At 43.2% G+C, this 18,483-nt stretch overlaps 1 protein-coding gene across 1 annotated transcript in view; it reads left to right on the top strand.

The window, feature by feature from the left end:
- The window catches only part of CPN1 (carboxypeptidase N subunit 1), a 40,572-nt gene extending 22,503 nt beyond the window's left edge, over positions 1 to 18,069 (top strand). The window contains exons 6-9 of the mRNA XM_037739564.1: positions 3,272 to 3,411; positions 5,567 to 5,666; positions 11,868 to 11,986; positions 17,799 to 18,069. Coding sequence (XP_037595492.1) covers positions 3,272 to 3,411; positions 5,567 to 5,666; positions 11,868 to 11,986; positions 17,799 to 17,948 — 509 coding nt within the window. The 3' untranslated portion in view covers positions 17,949 to 18,069. The remainder of the gene's footprint in view (positions 1 to 3,271; positions 3,412 to 5,566; positions 5,667 to 11,867; positions 11,987 to 17,798) is intronic.
- Positions 18,070 to 18,483: the final 414 nt, after the last annotated feature.

Raw genomic sequence — 18,483 nt, forward strand, 5'->3', positions numbered from 1 at the left:
ATTTTTAGTAGAGACGGGGTTTCACCATGTTGACCAGGATGGTCTCGATCTCTTGACCTCATGATCCACCCGCCTCGGCCTCCCAAAGTGCTGGGATTACAGGCGTGAGCCACCGCGCCAGGCCTCCCTCAGTTATTCTAAAAGGTACAGCAAATTATTGCTGGCGGTAGTCACCCTTTTGTGCTATCTTTCATTCTTTCAATTTTTTTGTATCCATGCACCATCCCCATTCTTCCCACTCCCTCCATCCTTCCCAGCCTCTGGTAACCATCCTTCTTCTCTATTTTCTTGAGTTCAATTATTTAAATTTTTAGCTTGAATGAGTAAGAACATGCAAAGTCTGTTTTCTGTGCCTGGCTTCATCCTTGTTTTCGCAGATAGCAGGATCTTATTTTTTTAATGATGGAATAGTACTCCATCGTGTATATGTGCCATAGTTTCTTTATTCATTCATCTGTTGATGGACACTTAGGTTGCTTCTAAATCTGGGCTGTTGTGAACAGTGCTGCAACAAACATGGGAGTGGAGATAACTCTTCAATAGGTTGATTTCCTTTATTTGGGGCATATACCCAGCAATAAGATTGCTGAATCAACGGGTAGTTCTGTTTTTGGTTTTTTGAGGAACCTCCATACTGTTCGGAGAGAGCCAATTTAATAGACTGTAGTTATTATTCTTCAACTTTCCCCATTCTTTCTGTAACAGCTGCTTGCACTCATCAGCTTAAAAAGTAAGTGATAATTTTTTTCATCTTTATTGTGGTAAAATGCACATAATGTAAAATTTACCATTGTAATAGTTTTTAAGCATATGATTCAGTGTTATTAAGTACATTTGTAATGTTGTACAATCATCATCAGCACTCATCTCCAGAGCTCTTCTCATCTTGTAAAACTGAAACTCTATACCCATTAAACAATAACTCCCCACTTCCCATCCCCCAGCCCCTAGCAACCACCATTCTACTTTTTGTCTTTATGATTTTGACTGCACTGAGTACCTCATACAAATGGGATCACGCGGTATTTGTTTTTTTTTGTGAATGCCTTATTTCACTTACCATAATGTCCCCAGAGTTCATCCGTGTTATAGTGTTTGTCAGAATTTCCTTACATTTAAGGCTGAACAATATTCCATTGTATGTTTATACCACATTTTGTTTCTCATTTTTCCACCAATGGACACTTGGGTTGCTTTCGCATTTTAGCTGTTATAAATAATGGTGCTACAAACATGGATGTGCAAATATCTCTTTGAGACTCTGATTTCTGTGCTTTTGGATATATAAAACCAGAACTGGAATTATTGGACGTAAGGTAGTTCTATTTTTAATTTTTTGAGGAACTTCCATATTGTTTTCCATAGAAAACACCACCCGTGCGCAGGAGTTCCAATTTCTCCACATCCTCACCAACTCTTACTTTGTCTTTTTGATAGCAGCTATCCTAATAAGTGCAAGATAGTATCTCATGGTAGTTTGATTTGCATTTCTCTAATGATTAGTGATATTGAGCATCTTTTCATGTACTTATTGCCCATTTATATACCTTCTTTGGAGAAATGTCTATTCAAGTCCTTTGCCAATTTTGAAAATCAAGTTGTTTGGGGGTTTTTGGTTGTTATTGCTGTGTTTTAGGAGTTCTCCGTGTATTCTGGATATTAATGTTTATCAGATATATGAATCACAAATATTTTTTCCATTTCATGATTGCCTTTTTACTCTGTTGACATTGTGTTTGTTTGTTTGTTTGATTCTGTCATCACCTATTCTGTCCCAGAGTTGCTGTCTTTTGATGAACAAAATTTTTCTATTTTCATGAAACCTAATCTGTGATTTTTTTCTTTTGTTTCCTGTGTCTTTGATTTGGTATCCAGGAAATCATTGCCAAATCCAAGGTCATGAAGTTTTTGCCCTGTGTATTCTTCTAAGAGTTTTATAGTTTTGGGTCTTACGTTTAGGTCTCTGATTCATCTTGAGTTAATATTTGTATATGGTGTTAGATAAGGCTCCAACTTCATTATTTTGCATTTGGATACGCAGTTTTCCCAGCACTGTTTGTTGACATGACTATCCTTTCCCCATTTGGTCTTGCCATTCTTGTCAAAAATCCTTTAACTGCATATGCAAGGGTTTCTGGGCCATCTTCCATTCCATTGATCTATATACCTGTCTTTATACAAGTACCACATTGTTTTGATTACTGTAGCTTTGTGGTAAGTTTCAAAATGATAATTTGTGAGTCTCTAACTTTGTTATTCTTTTTCAAGATTACTTTTGCTATTCAGGGTTGCTTAAAATTCCATATAAATTTTAGGGTGGGTTTTCTATTTTTGCAACAAAGGTTATTGGGATTTTGATAGAGATTGCATTAAATCTGTAGATCATCTTGGGTAGTACAGACATTTTAAAATGGATAATTTTTAACCCAAATGAAATTATAATGTAAACAACCATCCTAATAATAAGAAACATATTAAAAAGTAATTGATTCAACTGAATAATGTAGAAGATCAGAACAAGCAAGTATTTTATAGAAAAAGAAGAAAATATAGCTGTCTTCTGCTTTTTCAGGAGTCTGTTTTTCTGGCATGGGTATTTTCAGATTAATATTATGTTCTTAGGAGGAGGGATGTAAAAGCAAAATACTAGTCTTATTCCTAAGCTGCCAGGTCTGAAGAACATTGTATTTCAAGGAGAAAATCTGTTCTCCTAAAAGCAATTCATGTGCATAATCGATAGTAAGGCGCAGATAATAAGCAGACTTGGGAAAAGACAAAAGGGACAAGAAGTAAAATTCAGTCATGAAATGGAAAAAAACATAAAAGGATGAAGATGACAAAATGGGCATTTATGAAGAGAGGGAACTGCAGAGAGAGAAAGACAGTGAACTGGGAACTTGGGGAAGGGTTTTATAGAGGAAAGAAAGAAAGAGAGATCAAGAGATAGAATAGAAGGTGATGAGGAAAAGAAGGTAATGAAGAAGATGCTGGATGTTTCCAACACAAAGAAATGATAAATGGGAGGATGGGTATGCTAATTACTCTGATCTGATCACTATATAGTGTATGTATTGAAACGTCACTGAATATGCACATAAATATGCACATATTACTATGTGATATACATGAATATCTACATATTATGTGCCAATGAAATAAATAAAAAAGTAATTCCCAAATAAATAGAAAATTTTAAAAAGAGAGAGAGATGAGATGGGACGTTGAGTGGGAACCTGGTTATGGAAATCTGCTGCTGCCCTCTTTTCCTTAGGAATGCAAGACTTTAATTATCTCCGTACCAACTGCTTTGACATAACACTGGAACTGAGTTGCAACAAGTTTCCCCCCCAAGAGGAGTTACAGCGGGAGTGGCTGGGTAATCGGGAAGCCCTAATCCAGTTCCTGGAAGAGGTAAAATCTCATTTGTTAACTTTCATGTTTGCAAGAGGAAAAGTGCTTCTCGGTGGCAGGCAAGGTGTTTCATTGGTTTGGGTCTGACTTTTGCTCTGACTCAGTTCAATAGATCTGGGCTGCTTCTTCCAATGAGGTTTATTCTTTCAACATTATTGAGCAGCCAGGCACGGTGGTTCATACCTGTAACCCCAGCACTTTGGGAAGCTGAGATGGGAGGATCACTTGAGCTCAGTAGTTTGAGACCAGCCTGGGAAACATAGCTAGACCCCACGTCTACTTTAAAAAAAAAAAAAAATTAGCCAAGCAGGGTGGTGTGCTCCTGTAGACCCAGCTACATAGGAGGATGAGGTCAGAGGATCGCTTGTGCCCAGGAGGTCAGGGCTGCAGTGAACTGTGATCATGCCATTGCACTCCAGCTTGGGCGGCAGAGCAAGACCCCTCTCAAGAACAAATTATCAAGCACAACTATCTGTCAGAAACTATTCTATATGCTTGGAATTATGAATAAATAAGAAAATACCCACCCATATGGAACTTACCTTCTAGTGAGGAGAAACAGGCAGTAAGCAATAAATTATATAACATGTTAAAAGAAAAATGGTATGAAAAAAGTCCTACAGAGGAAGTGACATTTAAACAAAAATTTCAAGGAGGTGAGGGAGAGAAACATGCAGATATCTAGGGATAAAAGGATTCCTTGAAATGGACACAACAGCAAATACAAAATCAACAAGAAGCATATGAAAAATGCCGGCATCACTAATCATTAGGGAAATGCAAATTAACACCACAGCAAGATCCCACCTCAAATTGATTAGAATGTAAAGTGGTGCAGTCATTATAAAAAACAGTTATGGCAATTCCTCACACAATTAGAATTCCTGTATGCTCCAGCAATGACACTTTTGGGTATATATTCAAAAAAACGGAAATAAGGGCCTCAAAGAGATATTTGCACACCCATATTCATAACAGCATTATTTACAATAGCCAAAAAGTGGCAGCAACCCAGTGTTCATTGATGGATGACTGTATAAACGAATGTTGTATATCCATACAGTGGAGTATTATGCAGCCTTAAAAAGGAAGAAAATTCTGATACATGCTACAGCATGGATGAAACTTGAGGACATTATGCCAAATGAAACTAGCCACCCACAAAAAGACAAATACTCTATTATTCCACTTATATGAGGTACTTAGAGTAGTCAAAATTAGAGAGATGGAAAATATTAATAGAATGGTGGTTGCCAGGGGCTGGGGGAGGGCAGAATGGAGAATCATTGTTTAGTGGATATCCGGTTTCAGGTTTTCCAGATAAAAAGAGCTACGCAGATGGGTGGTGGTAATGGTTGCACAACATTACAATTTTTTTTTTTTTTTTTAAACAGAGTCACGCTCTGTCGCCTAGGCTAGAGTGCAGTGGCACGATCTCGGCCCACTGCAACTTCCACCTCCTGGGTTTAAGCGATTCTCCTGTCTCGGCCTCTTGAGTAGCTGGGATTACAGGCACCCACCACCATGCCTGACTAATTTTTGCATTTCTAGTAGAGACAGGGTTTCACTGTGTTGGCCAGGCTGGTCTCAAATTCCTGACCTCAGGTGATCTGCCCACCTCAACCTCCCAAAGTTCTGGGATTACAGGTGTGAGCCACTGCGCCCGGCTAAATGTATTAATAACATGGAACTGTACACTTAAAATGGTTAAAATGGTAAATTTTATTTTATGTGTATTTTATCACAATCTATCACAGCAAATTGAAAAACCAAAACAAAACAGAAAGCCAGGACACCAATGTGGCTGGACTGATCTCAGAAGTAAGGGAGAGGAAAGGTGGTTGGAGATGGGCTCAGAGAGCTAACACGTGGCTTTACAGACAGAGCATCACAAGAACTTAGCTTTTGCTCAGCGTGCGTTAGGTTTTGAGTAGATAGAATAGTGACACGATGTGAGTCAGGCTTTAGAAGGATCACTCTGACCACTCTAATTGCGAAGAGATTAATTGGGGCAGGGAGAGAGGCAAAGAAACCAATTGGACTATTACCTTCATCTCTGTGAAGATAAAATGCAAAAACATACGAGAAAGGGCTTTGAGACTCTAAAACACCATACAAATGTTTTATGATCATAACTATATACTTGTTCCTGCAGGTTCACCAGGGCATCAAGGGAATGGTGCTTGATGAGAATTATAATAACCTTGCTAATGCTGTCATTTCTGTCAGTGGGATTAACCATGATGTCACTTCAGGTAGGTGGTTACTGCCTAGGGTCAGGAAGGAAGCGTTCACTCCCTCATCATCTTCAGCATAATCAAGGGGCCAGTTAGTAAGCCAGTGAAACCGGCAGGGGTGTCAAAGGTGCTGGGAGTCGGGGGATGGAGGAAAGAAGGGTAAGGAAAACAGAGACAGTAAATTAAGAGGCTAGATCAAACAACCAAGATGTTTTCATGGAAACTCTTTTGCTTCTGGTGCACACGATCCCTGGGAGGTCAGGACCAGGAAAGACTGATGTAAATGTAACTTCTCGTCAGCATTCAGGAGTCGCTACCATGTACAATTTTGTGAGGGATATTTTCTGGGCTTAAGCCTGTTAATAGCTCACACATTGGTATGAAATTGGGTAGAAAGAGGACTGTAAAACAGATAGCCTTGTCGCTGACTTGGCATTTCCCTACACCTCCACTGGGAAAGTTAGCAAGATTCTTTCCATCATAGGCTTACTGTGGGGCAAGACTGATGGTGGAGGTGGATCTTAGAGCTACCCAGAACCTCCTAGAAGGGCACAGAATTATCTCACGGCAGAATGGTGTTGTAAACTGACTTAGCCCAGTTTGATCATGCACAGCTTGCAGGGTTTTTTGTTTTATTTTGCTTTTAATGCATAGCGGTAGCTACCAGTGGTTATGGTTACGGGTAAGTGAGATTTGCCTAACTCCCCACCTTTTTTTCTTTTTTCTTTTTCTTTTTTTTGAAAAGGAGTCTCATTCTGCCACCCAGGCTGGAGGGCAGTGGTGTGATCTCACTGCAACCTCTGCTTCCCGGGCTGAAGCCATCCTCCCACCTCAGCCTCCAAAATAGCTGAGACTACAAGCGTGTAACACCATGCCTCGCTAATTTTTTGTGTTTTTTTTGTGGAGATGGGGTTTCACCATGTTGCCCAGGCTGGTCTCTAGTTCCTGGGCTCAAAAGCCTCCCAAAGTGCTGGAGATTACAGGTGTGAGTCACCACACCCAGCCTTCCCCACAACCTTGATATCAGCAAGTCTCACCTGAATTTTACTGCACTAATATTTATTACCAAGTAGGCATTTCCCAGTTCCTCCAATCTGTTTAAGCTAGATGAACTCTCAGCTTTCTGTTCTTTAAAGTGATCTCAATGCATCTTACCTGAAAGGTTCATTCAGGGCGAAGGTAGCGTCTAAAGGCAGAATCCTATAGCCTCAAGGTGAAGTACCAGACAACCAGAGAGCCTGTTTAGCCCAATGTCTGGACATAGGACTGTTTCGGAATCCAAACTCAGGAACCATCCTTTTAATCTGTTTTTGCTTTTTTCTTTTTTTAAGGAAATGTTTCTCAGTCATAGGAATCATTCTTATGAGCACAGCCTTCTTCAGGGCTTGCTAGATTCTTCTATTTTGTTTTTTTTTTGTTAGACGTAAAGCCCAGGCTGGAGTGCAGTGGTGTGATCTCAGCTCACTGCAACCTCTGCCTCCCTGGTTCAAGGGATTCTCCTGTCTCAGCCTCCTGAGTAGCTGGGATAACAGGCATGTGCCACCACATCCAGCTGATTTTTGTACCTTTAGTAGAGATGGGGTTTCACCGTGTTGGCCAGCCTGGTCTCAAACTCCTGACCTCCCAAAGTGCTGGGATTACAGATGTAAGCCACTGTACCTGGCCGCTATTTTTTTTTTTAGGTGATGAGGTTTCACTATGTTGCCCTAGCTGGTCTCCAACTCAAGCAATTCTGCCTCAGCCTCCCAAATAGCTGGGATTACAGGGTCTCACTCTAAAGCCTGGGCTGCAGAACAGTGGTGCAATCAGGGCTCACCGCAGCCTTGACCTCCCAGGCTCACTCAATCCTCCTGCCTCAGTCTCCCAAGTAGCTGAAACTACAAGTGCATACCACCATGCTCAGCTAATTTTTTTGTTTTGTATTTTTTACAGAGACAGGTTTTTGACTTGTTGCCCAGGCTGGTTGTGAATTTCTGAGCTCAAGTGATCTGCCTGCTTCAGCCTCCCAAAGTGCTGGGGTTCCAGGAGTGCACACCTGGCTTTTGCTAGATTCTTATGCTCTGTCCAAGCAAGTGTGGGAATGTCTCTAAAACAGTCTAGCCAGTCAACATGTATTGCTGGGCACAGTGGCTCACGCCTGTAATCCCAACACTTTGGGATTTGAGTATCTGGAGGTCCAGGTGAGAGGAATACTTGAGGTCAGAAGTTCAAGACCAGCCTGGCCAACATGGTGAAACCCCTGTCTCTACTAAAACTACAAAAATTAGCAGGGTGTGGTGGTGTGGCCTATAGTCCCAGCTACTCGGGAGGCTGAGACACAAGAATCGCTTGAACCCGGGAGGCAGAGGTTACAGTGAGCCGAAGTCATGTCATTGCACTCCAGCCTGGGCACAGAGTGAGACTCTGTCTCCAACAACAACAACAACGAAGCATATTAAACACCACTAATTTCTCCAATAAGTGCCTACTTTCACCAACCATTATGTTAATTAACAAATTATTAGGCTGGGCATGGTGGGTCATGCCTGTAATCCCAGTACTTTGGGAGGCCAAGGCAGGTGGATCACCTGAGGTCAGGAGTTCAAGACTAGCCTGGCCAACGTGGTGAAATTCCATCGCTACGAAAAAAAAAAAAAAAAAAATTAATTGGGCATGGTGGTGGGCACCTGAAGCCCTAGCTACTCAGGAGGCTGAGGCAGGAGAATTGCTTGAACCCAGGAGGCGGAGGTTGCAGTGAGCCGAGATTGCGCTGCTGCATTTCAGCCTGGGCGACAGAGCCAGACACCTCTCAAAAAAAAAATTAATTGGGCATGGTGGTGGGCGCCTGAAGCCCTAGATACTCAGGAGGCTGAGGTAGGAGAATCGCTTGAACCTTGGAGATTGAGGTTGCAGTGAACCAAGATTGCTCCATTGCACTCCAGCCTGGGCAACAGAGTAAAACTCTGCCTCAAAAAAATATATATATGTATATATTCATTTCACCAGTGAACAAACCCATTGTAAACATTCATATGTAACTTAGCAAAGCATCTAGTGTTGATGAGAGAGAAAGCTAGCTGAAGCCTTCAGAGTAGCTGCATCTGGAATGGGGGCTTTCTGATACAGCACTTGCTAACCACTTCAGGATGCAAGTCTGCAGTTAAGAAAATGACAACCCCTGGGGTGTCATTTCAACTATCCAATACAAGTACAATAACACATTGCCTTTGCTGCAGTATTTTAAAGTAAATTACAGACACTATTTAATAGGGGGCAGAAAAAAGACTTTCTCATTATTGTTTGTCTCAAGGTTTATTGTCTTTATTATTTCAAATATTCATTGCTATATACATAAAATGAATTTTAAAGACACTGTCATAATTGAGTCTAAAGGGATGGAAAGTCATTAGCCAAAATGCTCTTTCCCTGTTGTAGAAAAACAGGCTTCTTTTGAATTTTATTTTTCCCTTGCCGTACTTTTGAAGGTGATAAAAGAATTTTTTTTTTTTTTTTTGGTTCTTTGAGACAGAGTCTTGCTCTGTTGCCCAGGCTAGAGTGTAGTGGGGTGAGCCACTGCACGCAGCCCAATAGAAGAAATATTAAAAATAGGATTCTCACTGGGCACAGTGCCACACACCTGTAATCCCAGCACTTTGGGAGGCTGAGCTGAGTGGATTGCTTGAGGTCAAGAGTTCAAGAGCGTCCTGGTCAACATAGCCAGACCCCATCTCTACAAAAAATAAAAATAACAAAATTAACCAGGCACAGTGGTGTGTGCCTATAGTCCCAGTTATTCAAAAGGATGAGGCAGGAAAATCACTTGAGCCCAGGAGTTCAAGTTTGCAGTGAGCTGTGACAGCCCTGCTGCACTCTATCCTGGGCAACAGAATGAGACCCTGTCTCAAAAACAGAGGCAGGACTCCCAAAATCGCATCTTTACTGGTCCAGCATTCCCACTGAATGTAAGATTACACCCATACAACACCACTGACAGCTTTTTGTTCAACCAGGGCCTCCATGTTCAGTCGTGCAGGTTTTGCACTGTACATCTGTGTAGCTTTTCCACGCTTCTGATCCAGTCTGTGCTTGAGTGCTCACAATTTCATAAAGCAGACCATTCCTTTTTTTGTAGCTCTGTTTCTCTCAACAGGTTTGTTGTTTGCTTATTTATTTATTTGAGACAGAGTCTTGCTCTGTCACTCAGGCTGGAGTACAGTGACACAATCTCGGCTCACTGCAGCCTCCACCTCCTGCATTCCAGCAATTCTCCTGCCTCAACCTCCCAAGTAATTGGGACTAAAGGCATGTGCCACCACATCTGGTTAATTTTTGTATTTTTAGTAGAGACAGGGTTTTGCCATGTTGGCCAGGCTGGTATCAAACTCCTGACCTCAGGTGATCCACCTGCCTCGACCTCCCAAAGTGCTGGGATTACAGGCGTGAGCCACCGCATCTCGCCTCAACAGGTTTTATTTCTGTCTAGTAAGGTCTGCCTCCCTGCGATTTAAACCCATACATCTTATTCTTATTTCTTTAGATAGACATCATTTCTTCATAGTGGCCTTTCAAATATCAAAACTGGGGTCTCACGTGGTTTCTTTATTAGGCAAACATTCACAGACCTTTCAGCATTTCCTTTCTCCTAGTGTTCCTTTACTGGAGATAAGTTTTTATTAACTAAAGGGTTTAGAATTACACTTAACACTTTCAGTGTAGAGCACAGTAAAACTCCTGCTTCCTAGGGGCTGATCCCATACTTCCATTAAGATAGCCCACAAATGATTTAAATCTTTACTAGTTTCATGCTATTAAGAAAAGTCACAGGCCAGGCACGGTGGCTCATGCCTGTAATCCCAGCACTTTGGGAGGACAAGGCGGGTGGATTACCTGAGGTCAGGAGTTTGAGACCAGCCTGGCCAACATGGTGAAACCCTGTCTCTACTAAAAATGCAAACATTAGCCAGGCAAGGTGTTATGTGCCTGTAATTGCAGCTACTATGAGGCAGGAGGATCTCTTGAACCTGGGAGGTGGGATCGTACCACTGCACTCTAACCTGGGCAACAGAGCGAGTCTCTGTCTCGAAAGAAAAGAAAAGAAAAGAAAAGAAAAGAAAGAAAGAAAGAAAAGGAAAGGAAAGGAAAGGAAGAAAGAAAGAAAGAAAGAAAGAGAGAAAAAGAAAGAGAGAAAGAAAGAAAGAAAGAAAGAAAGAAAAAGAAAGAAAGGAAGAAAGGAAGGAAAGAAAGAAGGGAGGGAGGGAGGGAGGAAGGAAAGAAAGAAAAAGAAAGAAAGAAAGAAGGAAGGAAAGAAAGAAAGAAAGAAGGAAAGAAAGAAGGAAAGAAAGAAAAAGAAAGAAAGAAAGAAAAGAAAGAAAAGCCAGGCTGGGTGCGGTGGCTCACGCCTGTGATCCTAGCACTTTGGGAGACTGAGGCGGGAGGATCACTTGAGCCCAGGAGTTTGAGACCAGCCTAGGCAACACAGTGAGAACCTGACTCTATTTATTTATTTGTTTATTTTAAAAAAGAAAAGCCAACGGGCACAGTGGCTCACACCTGTAATCCCAGCACTTTGGGAGGCTGAGGCAGGCAGATCACCTGAGGTCAGGAGTTCAAGATTAGCCTGGCCAATATGGTGAAACCCTATCTCCACTAAAATTACAAAAATTAGCTGAGCGTAGTGGCGTGCTCCTGTAGTCCCAGCTACTCAGGAGGCTGAGGCAGGAGAATTGCTTGACCCCGGGAGGCAGAGGCTGCAGTGAGCCGAGATCATGCCACTGCACTCCAGCCTGGGAGACAGAGCAAGACTCCGTCTAAAAAAGAAAAGCTCGTAGTCAGCTAAAAACCCCGGCTTATTTTTATATCAAGGTCCCTTTTGGGGCAGGTTTGTTTTTTGTTTTTTGTTTTTTTTTTTGAGATGGAGTCTTACTCTGTTGCTCAGGCTGGAGTGCAGTGGCGCGATCTCAGCTCGCTGCAACCTCCACCTCCCAGGTTCAAGCGATTCACCTGCCTCAGCCTCCTGAGTAGTTGGGATTACAGGCGCCCACCACTATGCCCAGCTAATTTTTGTATTTTCAGTAGAGACAGAGTTTCACCATAATGGCCAGGCTGGTCTCAAACTCCTGACCTCAGGTGATCCGCCCACCTCGGCCTCCCAAAGTGCTGGGATTACAAGTGTGAGCCACCGCGCCCAGCCTGGGGTAGGTTTTTAATCAGTAGATTGAGTTATATCCTTGTGACTTTCAGGTGACCAAGGTGATTACTTCCGGCTGCTGCTTCCAGGTACCTACACTGTCACTGCCAAAGCACCTGGGTTTGACCCACAGACAGAGACTGTGACCGTGGGTCCTGCGGAACCAACATTGGTGAGTTAGGTTGAGCTTGATGGTGCACTGTAAAAGTCACTTATAAAGTCTTTTTAGGAGGACAGTGTCGCACTCTGTCACCCAGGCTGGAGTGCAGTGGTGCCATCATGGCTGACTGCAGCCTCAATCTCCTGGGCTGAAGCAATCCTCCCACCTCAGTATCCCAAGTAGATGAGAGTGCGTATAAGTGCACACCACCATGCCCGCCTAATTTTTCTACTTTTTGTAGTAAAAGGGTTTCACTGTGTAGCCCAGGCTGGTCTTGAACTCCTTGGCTCAAGCAATCTGCCCGCCTCAGCCTCCCAAAGTGCTGAGATTACAGTCATGAGCCACCATCCTTGGCCCTTACAAAATCTTAAGTGATTACACACCTCTAATCTTTGCCCAGCTTCCTTCTTTTACTATTTTTTAAAGGATTAATTGCTCGCACATCTTAAGTTTTGTTCTGTCGCCCTCCTATGTATCCTTCCTCACTTCCTTTTGGCTTTTCCTCTTCTGTTTAACATAGCATAGTAATTCAAAGCACTGCCTAGTTCTATATTCAGCTCATTTGCCCACAGACCTTGGACAAATTACCTAATCTCTCTCCTTCTCAGTTTCTTTCTCAGTAAATTGGTAATAACAGTGCCTCCTTCACAAGAGGCTGAAATGAGAACGACCACATAAAGCCTTTGGTATGTAGGGGCCAAATCAACTCTCAAAAGGCAGATAAATTAGAGAAAAGGTATACCAATTTATTTAACGTGCATGCACAGGAGCCTACAGAATGAAGACCCAAAGATTAGGGGAGATTGTCCATTTTTATGCTTAGGTTCAACAAATTAGATACAGCTAGGTATAAATGCAATTGGACAAAAAAGATATCAGCTAATGCTATGTACTGAGTGAAGAAATCTAGCAAGGCCTGTCTGTCCAGATTCTTCTGGGCTCTCTGAGCATGCATTTCTTCCTTCTGGGTATGGGTCAGTACCCTCTCTGAAAAGGGGGTCTTACGACCTACAGTCAAACAAGGCAGAGTCTTATGACTTGTAGTCAAACAAGGTAGGTTAGATAGGTTCTCCTCTTCCTCTTTCTCTTCCTTCTCCTCTTCTTCTTTTTTCTTTTTTCTTCTTCTTTCTTCATAGAGACAGGGAGTGACTCTGTCCCTCATGCTAGAGTGCAGTGTCACAATCATGGCTAACTGCAGCCTCAGACTCAAGAGATCTTCTGCTTCATCTTCCCAAGTATCTGGGACTACAGGCACATGCCACCATGCCCAACTAATATATATATACATATTTTTTTTTTTTTTGAGACAAAGTCTCGCTCTGTTGCCCAGGCTGGAGTACAGTGGCTCGATCTCAGCTCACTGCAACTTCTGCTTCCTGGGTTCAAGTGATTCTCTTGCCTCAGCCTCCCGAGTAGCTCCTACCACCACGCCCAGGTAATTTTTGTATTTTTAGTAGAGATGGGATTTTACCATGTTGGCAGGCTGATCTCGAACTCCTGACCTCAGATGATCTGCCCACCTCAGCCTCCCAAAGTGCTAGGATTACAGGTATAAGCCACCACACCCGGCCATTTTATTTATTTTATTTATTTTTTATTTTTTGAGATGGAGTCTTATGCTGTTGCCCAGGCTGGAGTGAAAGGCATGTTCTCGTCTCACTGCAATCCCCACCTCCCAGGTTCAAGTGATTCTCCTGCCTCAGCCTCCCAAGTAGCTGGGACTTACAGGCTTGTGCCACCACGGTTGACTAATTTTTGTATTTTTAATAGAGATGGGTTTTCACCATGTTGACCTGTCTGGTCTTGAACTCCTGACCTCAAGTGATCCATCCTTCTGGGCCTCCCAAAGTGCCGGGATTATAGGCATGAGCTGCCGAACTCGGCCTAATTTTTGTTGTTATTTGTAGAGAGGGGCTTCTCTGTGTAGCCCAGGCTGGAGTGCAGTGGTACAGTCATGGCTCACTGCAGCCTTGAACTGCTGGCCTCAGGAGATCCTTGCACCGCGGCCTCTCAAAGCACTGGGATTACAGTCATGAGCCACTGTGGTCCTTCGGCCTAGACTGTGCTCTGACTAAATCGGATAAATTCTTTAAGACCAGTTTTTACAGAGAAAGGCAGTTACATTCTTCTGTGCCAACGGCAAGGACTGCCACCAGAGGGCGCTGTACAGTCCCTTCTGGTGATCCGCCTGCTGTTGCTTTCCGCTCAATGCTGCAAAGAGCCAGCTACTCTTCAAGATTCAACTCTCCAGGGCTTTATTTTATAGATCGGATGAGAAGTAGAGAACTTCTTTGATTTTACAGCCTGGATCTTTTCAGTTTTGATTGTATTAGGACCTCAGAGCTAAAGGAGCTCAGAGATCACGGACACTAATCCCCAGATTTCTCAAAGGAGGACAAAATAATGAGGCAGTCCTACTTAAAGGCCATCTTCAATCTCGTTTCTCAAAAGTCAGCCTTTCCTAGGGCCGCCTCATACCTTCTGTACACAACCCTAGAGCTTAGTAGACCCTCCCACCTCCTTTCCCAATTAACATGATGTAGTCAAGTCAAGCTTGTCTTTTACTATTTATTGAATAATTACTATGTGTGACATGCTATGAGAGCTTTCTAGCATTGTCTCATTTAACCTTCACAACAACCCTGTGAGGTAGATGCAAGTGTCCCCATTTGTGGCTTAGAGAAGATAAAAGAAGCTTGCATAATATCACATAGCAAGTGGTGGGAGCCAGGATTTGAACCTACGTCAGGCTCTCCGGCTGCCTTCTTAGCCAATGTGTTACAGGAACTCATACTAAGTGTACAGCCTGTGTTTGTAGCTCCTTATTGTAACACAAGGCTCAGGGGAAAGAACTATGCTTTAAATCCTTTGAGAATTCCTCTGGAATTTCCAGATGGTTTCTCCTTCCATCTCCTCCTCCCCCAGTCCCATCTCCTGAATAATGTAAATTACTTCTCCTTACAGTTGCTGGAAACAGAGAGTAAATCTTTCACTGTAGCCTATTAGCTGATCCGGGGTCCTCTTTCCTTTTTTTCTTGTTATATCCTAAAATTGAATGACTGGTAGGCAGTTACATGTATGAGTCTTGCATTACCAGCAAGTCTGTTCAATGCCAAATTCAAACAACTGCATGTCCTCTTGAGTAGCACACTCGATTTCAAAGGATTTTGCCCCCTTTTTCACATATTCTTTAAATTAACATAACTCATCATTATGTCAAATATACTCAGAGTAGAAAAGAAATCTGTCATTTGGATACAATTTCCAGGCACAGTAACAACTAAAAATCCGTTTATTGATCACAAAGGAATCTGTCTCCCTCCCCAGTCTAAAGCAGATATCCATCTGACTGGGAAAGAAAAAAGGAAAAAAAGATTGGCCAGGTGTGGTGGCTCATGCCTGTAATCCTAGCACTTTGGGAGGCTGGGATGTAATGTCACTTGAGGTCAGGAATTTGAGACCAGCCTGGCCAACATGACGAAACCCTGTCTCTACTAAAAATACAAAAATTAGCCAGGTGTGTTAGCACATGCCTGTAATCCCAGCTACTTGGGAGGCTGAGGCAGGAGAATTGCCTAAACTCAGGGGGCAGAGGTTGCAGTGAGCTGAGATCGTACCACTGCACTCCAACCTGGGCAACAGAGCAAGACTCCATCTCGAAAACAAAACAAAACAAAACACCAGATTGTTTGCTACAGAGTTTCCACAGTAGAATTAAGATGCTTTAAAATATCTCAGGCCTGGTGTGGTGCCTCACACCTATAATCCCAGTACTACTTTGCAAGGCTGAGCCTGGCGGATCACTTGAGCCCAGGAGTTTGAGACCAGCCTGGGCAACATGACAAAACCCTGTCTCTACAAAAAAGTACAAAAATTAGCCAGGCATGGTGGCGTGCATGTGTAGTGCCAGCCACTTGGGAGGCTGAGGTGGGAGGATCACTTGAACCCAGGAGGTGGAGGCTGCAGTGAGCCATGATTGCGCCACTGCACTCCAGCCTGGATGACAGAGTAAGACCTTATCTCAAAATAAAAATAAAATATCTTCCTGGGCCCAAAATAAAAATAAAACAAAATATCTTGCTTTTTCCCAAGGCCTTCCACATGGCGCCACTCCTTTCCTTTTCCTTGCCTCATTTTCTTGTCTCTCTTCTCCCTCTTTTTTTCTGTCCTAGATTCCTGTGTTACTAAACAGGAACTGGTAAATAAGACAGTACAGTTGGCTCTGATTCTCCCCTCCCCACCCCTGGAGGAACTAGCAGCAAACTTGGCTATGAATTTTTGTGGAAGGAGCAGGAAATAACCCCGTAGAGAGGCCTCTCAGTCAGCGGCATGTTTTTTAACTCCCAGCTGGCTTCAGCACTCAAGCTGTTCCAAGGGTGGGAAAGCCCAGGCCTGCCCCAGAGGAGTGTGGTTAGGATACTGTGCCACTCCCTCTCCTTCCTCTTCAGCCTGGGATAGTTCTATGGCTCTTCCACGCCCAGAATGTCCCACATTTGTCAGTGAAAAGTATCTTTTCATCTGTCTGCATGCTGTGGCCAGAAGAGAAGTTGGAATGCAGCGCTTGAAAGGATGCATTAATGCACATGGAAATTTCGAGTTTAAGAATCCAAGCAGGGTGTGGTGGCATGTGCCTGTAGTCCCAGCTACTCAGGAGGGTGAGGCAGGGAGACCTCGAACCCAGGAGTTCGAGTCCAGCCTGGGCAATATATCAACCCATCTCTAAAATTAAAAAAAAAAAAAGGAAAATAAATAAGAGTCCAACCAACACTCTTTATCATCTCTACTATCTATAAAATCAAACAAGTATGGCAGAAGGTTGGGTTCTGAAGCACGGTGACACTTGCTGGCACGCCTGAGCATGGCACCTGTGAGTCCCCCAGGCAGCACGAAGATCATTACAGTGCCGTCAGCCATGGCTCTTGTCCTAAGTGGTAATATTGGTGAAATTGGGATTTGATGTGTAGATATTTTTCCTTTCTTTTCTTTTCCTTTGTTTCTTTTGAAATGGAGTCTCATTTTGTCACCCAGGCTAGAATGTAGTGGCATGATCTCAGCTTACTGCAACTTCTGCCTCCTGAGTTCAAGCAATTCTCATGCCTCAGCCTCCCAAGTAGCCAGAACTATTAGGCATGCGCCACCAGCCCAACTAATTTTTGTATTTTTAGTAGGGACGGGGTTTCGTCATGTTGGCCAGGCTGGTCTCTAACTCCTGACCTCAGGTGAACTGCCCGCCTCAGCCTCCCAAAGTGCAGGGATTACAGCCACCACGCCCGACCTAATTTTTTCTTTTTAATTTTTATTTTTGACATGGAGTCTCACTGTCACCCAGGCTAGAGTGCAGTGGCATAATCTCGGCTCACTGCAGCCTCCACCTCCCAGGTTCAAGCAATTCTCCCACCTCAGCTTCCTGAGTAGCTGAGACTACAGTTGTGTACCACCACGCCTGGCTAATTTCTTTGTATTTTTAGTAGAGACAGGGTTTCACCATGTTGGCCAGGCTGATCTTGAACTCCTGATCTCAGGTGATCCTCTGCCTCAGCCTTCCAAAGTACTTGGATTACAGGCATGAGCCACCATGCTCAGCCAATTTTTCTCTGATATGTATAAAATCAATGAATATTAATTTTGTCCAGTCACACCCTATTTATCACCAGTGATTGCATACCAATTCTGGGGGAACATTAGCCAGGCCTATATGGCACCACCAGTGCTTCTCTGGATCACTGCTATAATAATTCTCAACTAGTACCCAACCCTCAGAAACCGGAACTATGGCAAAAGATGGTTCAAACGGATCTCCTAGCTTCTGCTTTTTCCCTTCCAGGTTAACTTCTACCTCAAAAGAAGCATCCCTCAAGTGAGCTCTGTGGGGAGAGCTCCCAGCAGATCGCATGGAGTTGGAGCCAAAGTGCAGCCCCAGGCAGCCAGAAAGAAAGAAATGGAGATGAGGCAGCTCCAGAGAGGCCCTGCCTGAGACCCAGAGTGCCAGGAAACCCTTCAGAAAGGCTTTGCTCCTGCTCTTAGGTCACATGAAGCATTCTTCCTATTTTATTATCTGGGACATATTTAAATACAAACATATTCAGAGCAATTCAGAATGGTCTTCGTCTGTTCCAAGGATAAGCCATCTCTAGGTCATCATGAAAGGAATTAGGGTCTGTTGAAAGCTGATGTGGCAGTACATATATCTAGTGGTGTTTGGTAAGGTTTTTCCATTCTGAGAATCCGGTTTAGGCTCCTTGCTGGTTCACACTGCATCCAGAGACTGGTTCTGGCTGATTGGCAGCTGCATCTCCAGAATCTAGCACAGAGTTTGCAACAGAGTTAGTGCTCAATGAAGATTTCTGAACCGTCACTGAAATGGTGAAGTAAGTGATCCATCATTGATGTTGTTTCCATAGCAAAATTAGGTGACCAGTTCTGAAATCCCAGAGGGTCATTTCAGGAAAGCATCTTAATAAGAAAAGAATTTGACGTGCAAATACCTAGTGCCATGGCTACCCTTCTTT

Source organism: Cebus imitator, unplaced genomic scaffold (genome assembly GCF_001604975.1).
Source record: "Cebus imitator isolate Cc_AM_T3 unplaced genomic scaffold, Cebus_imitator-1.0 Scaffold71, whole genome shotgun sequence".
Lineage (NCBI taxonomy): Eukaryota > Metazoa > Chordata > Mammalia > Primates > Cebidae > Cebus > Cebus imitator.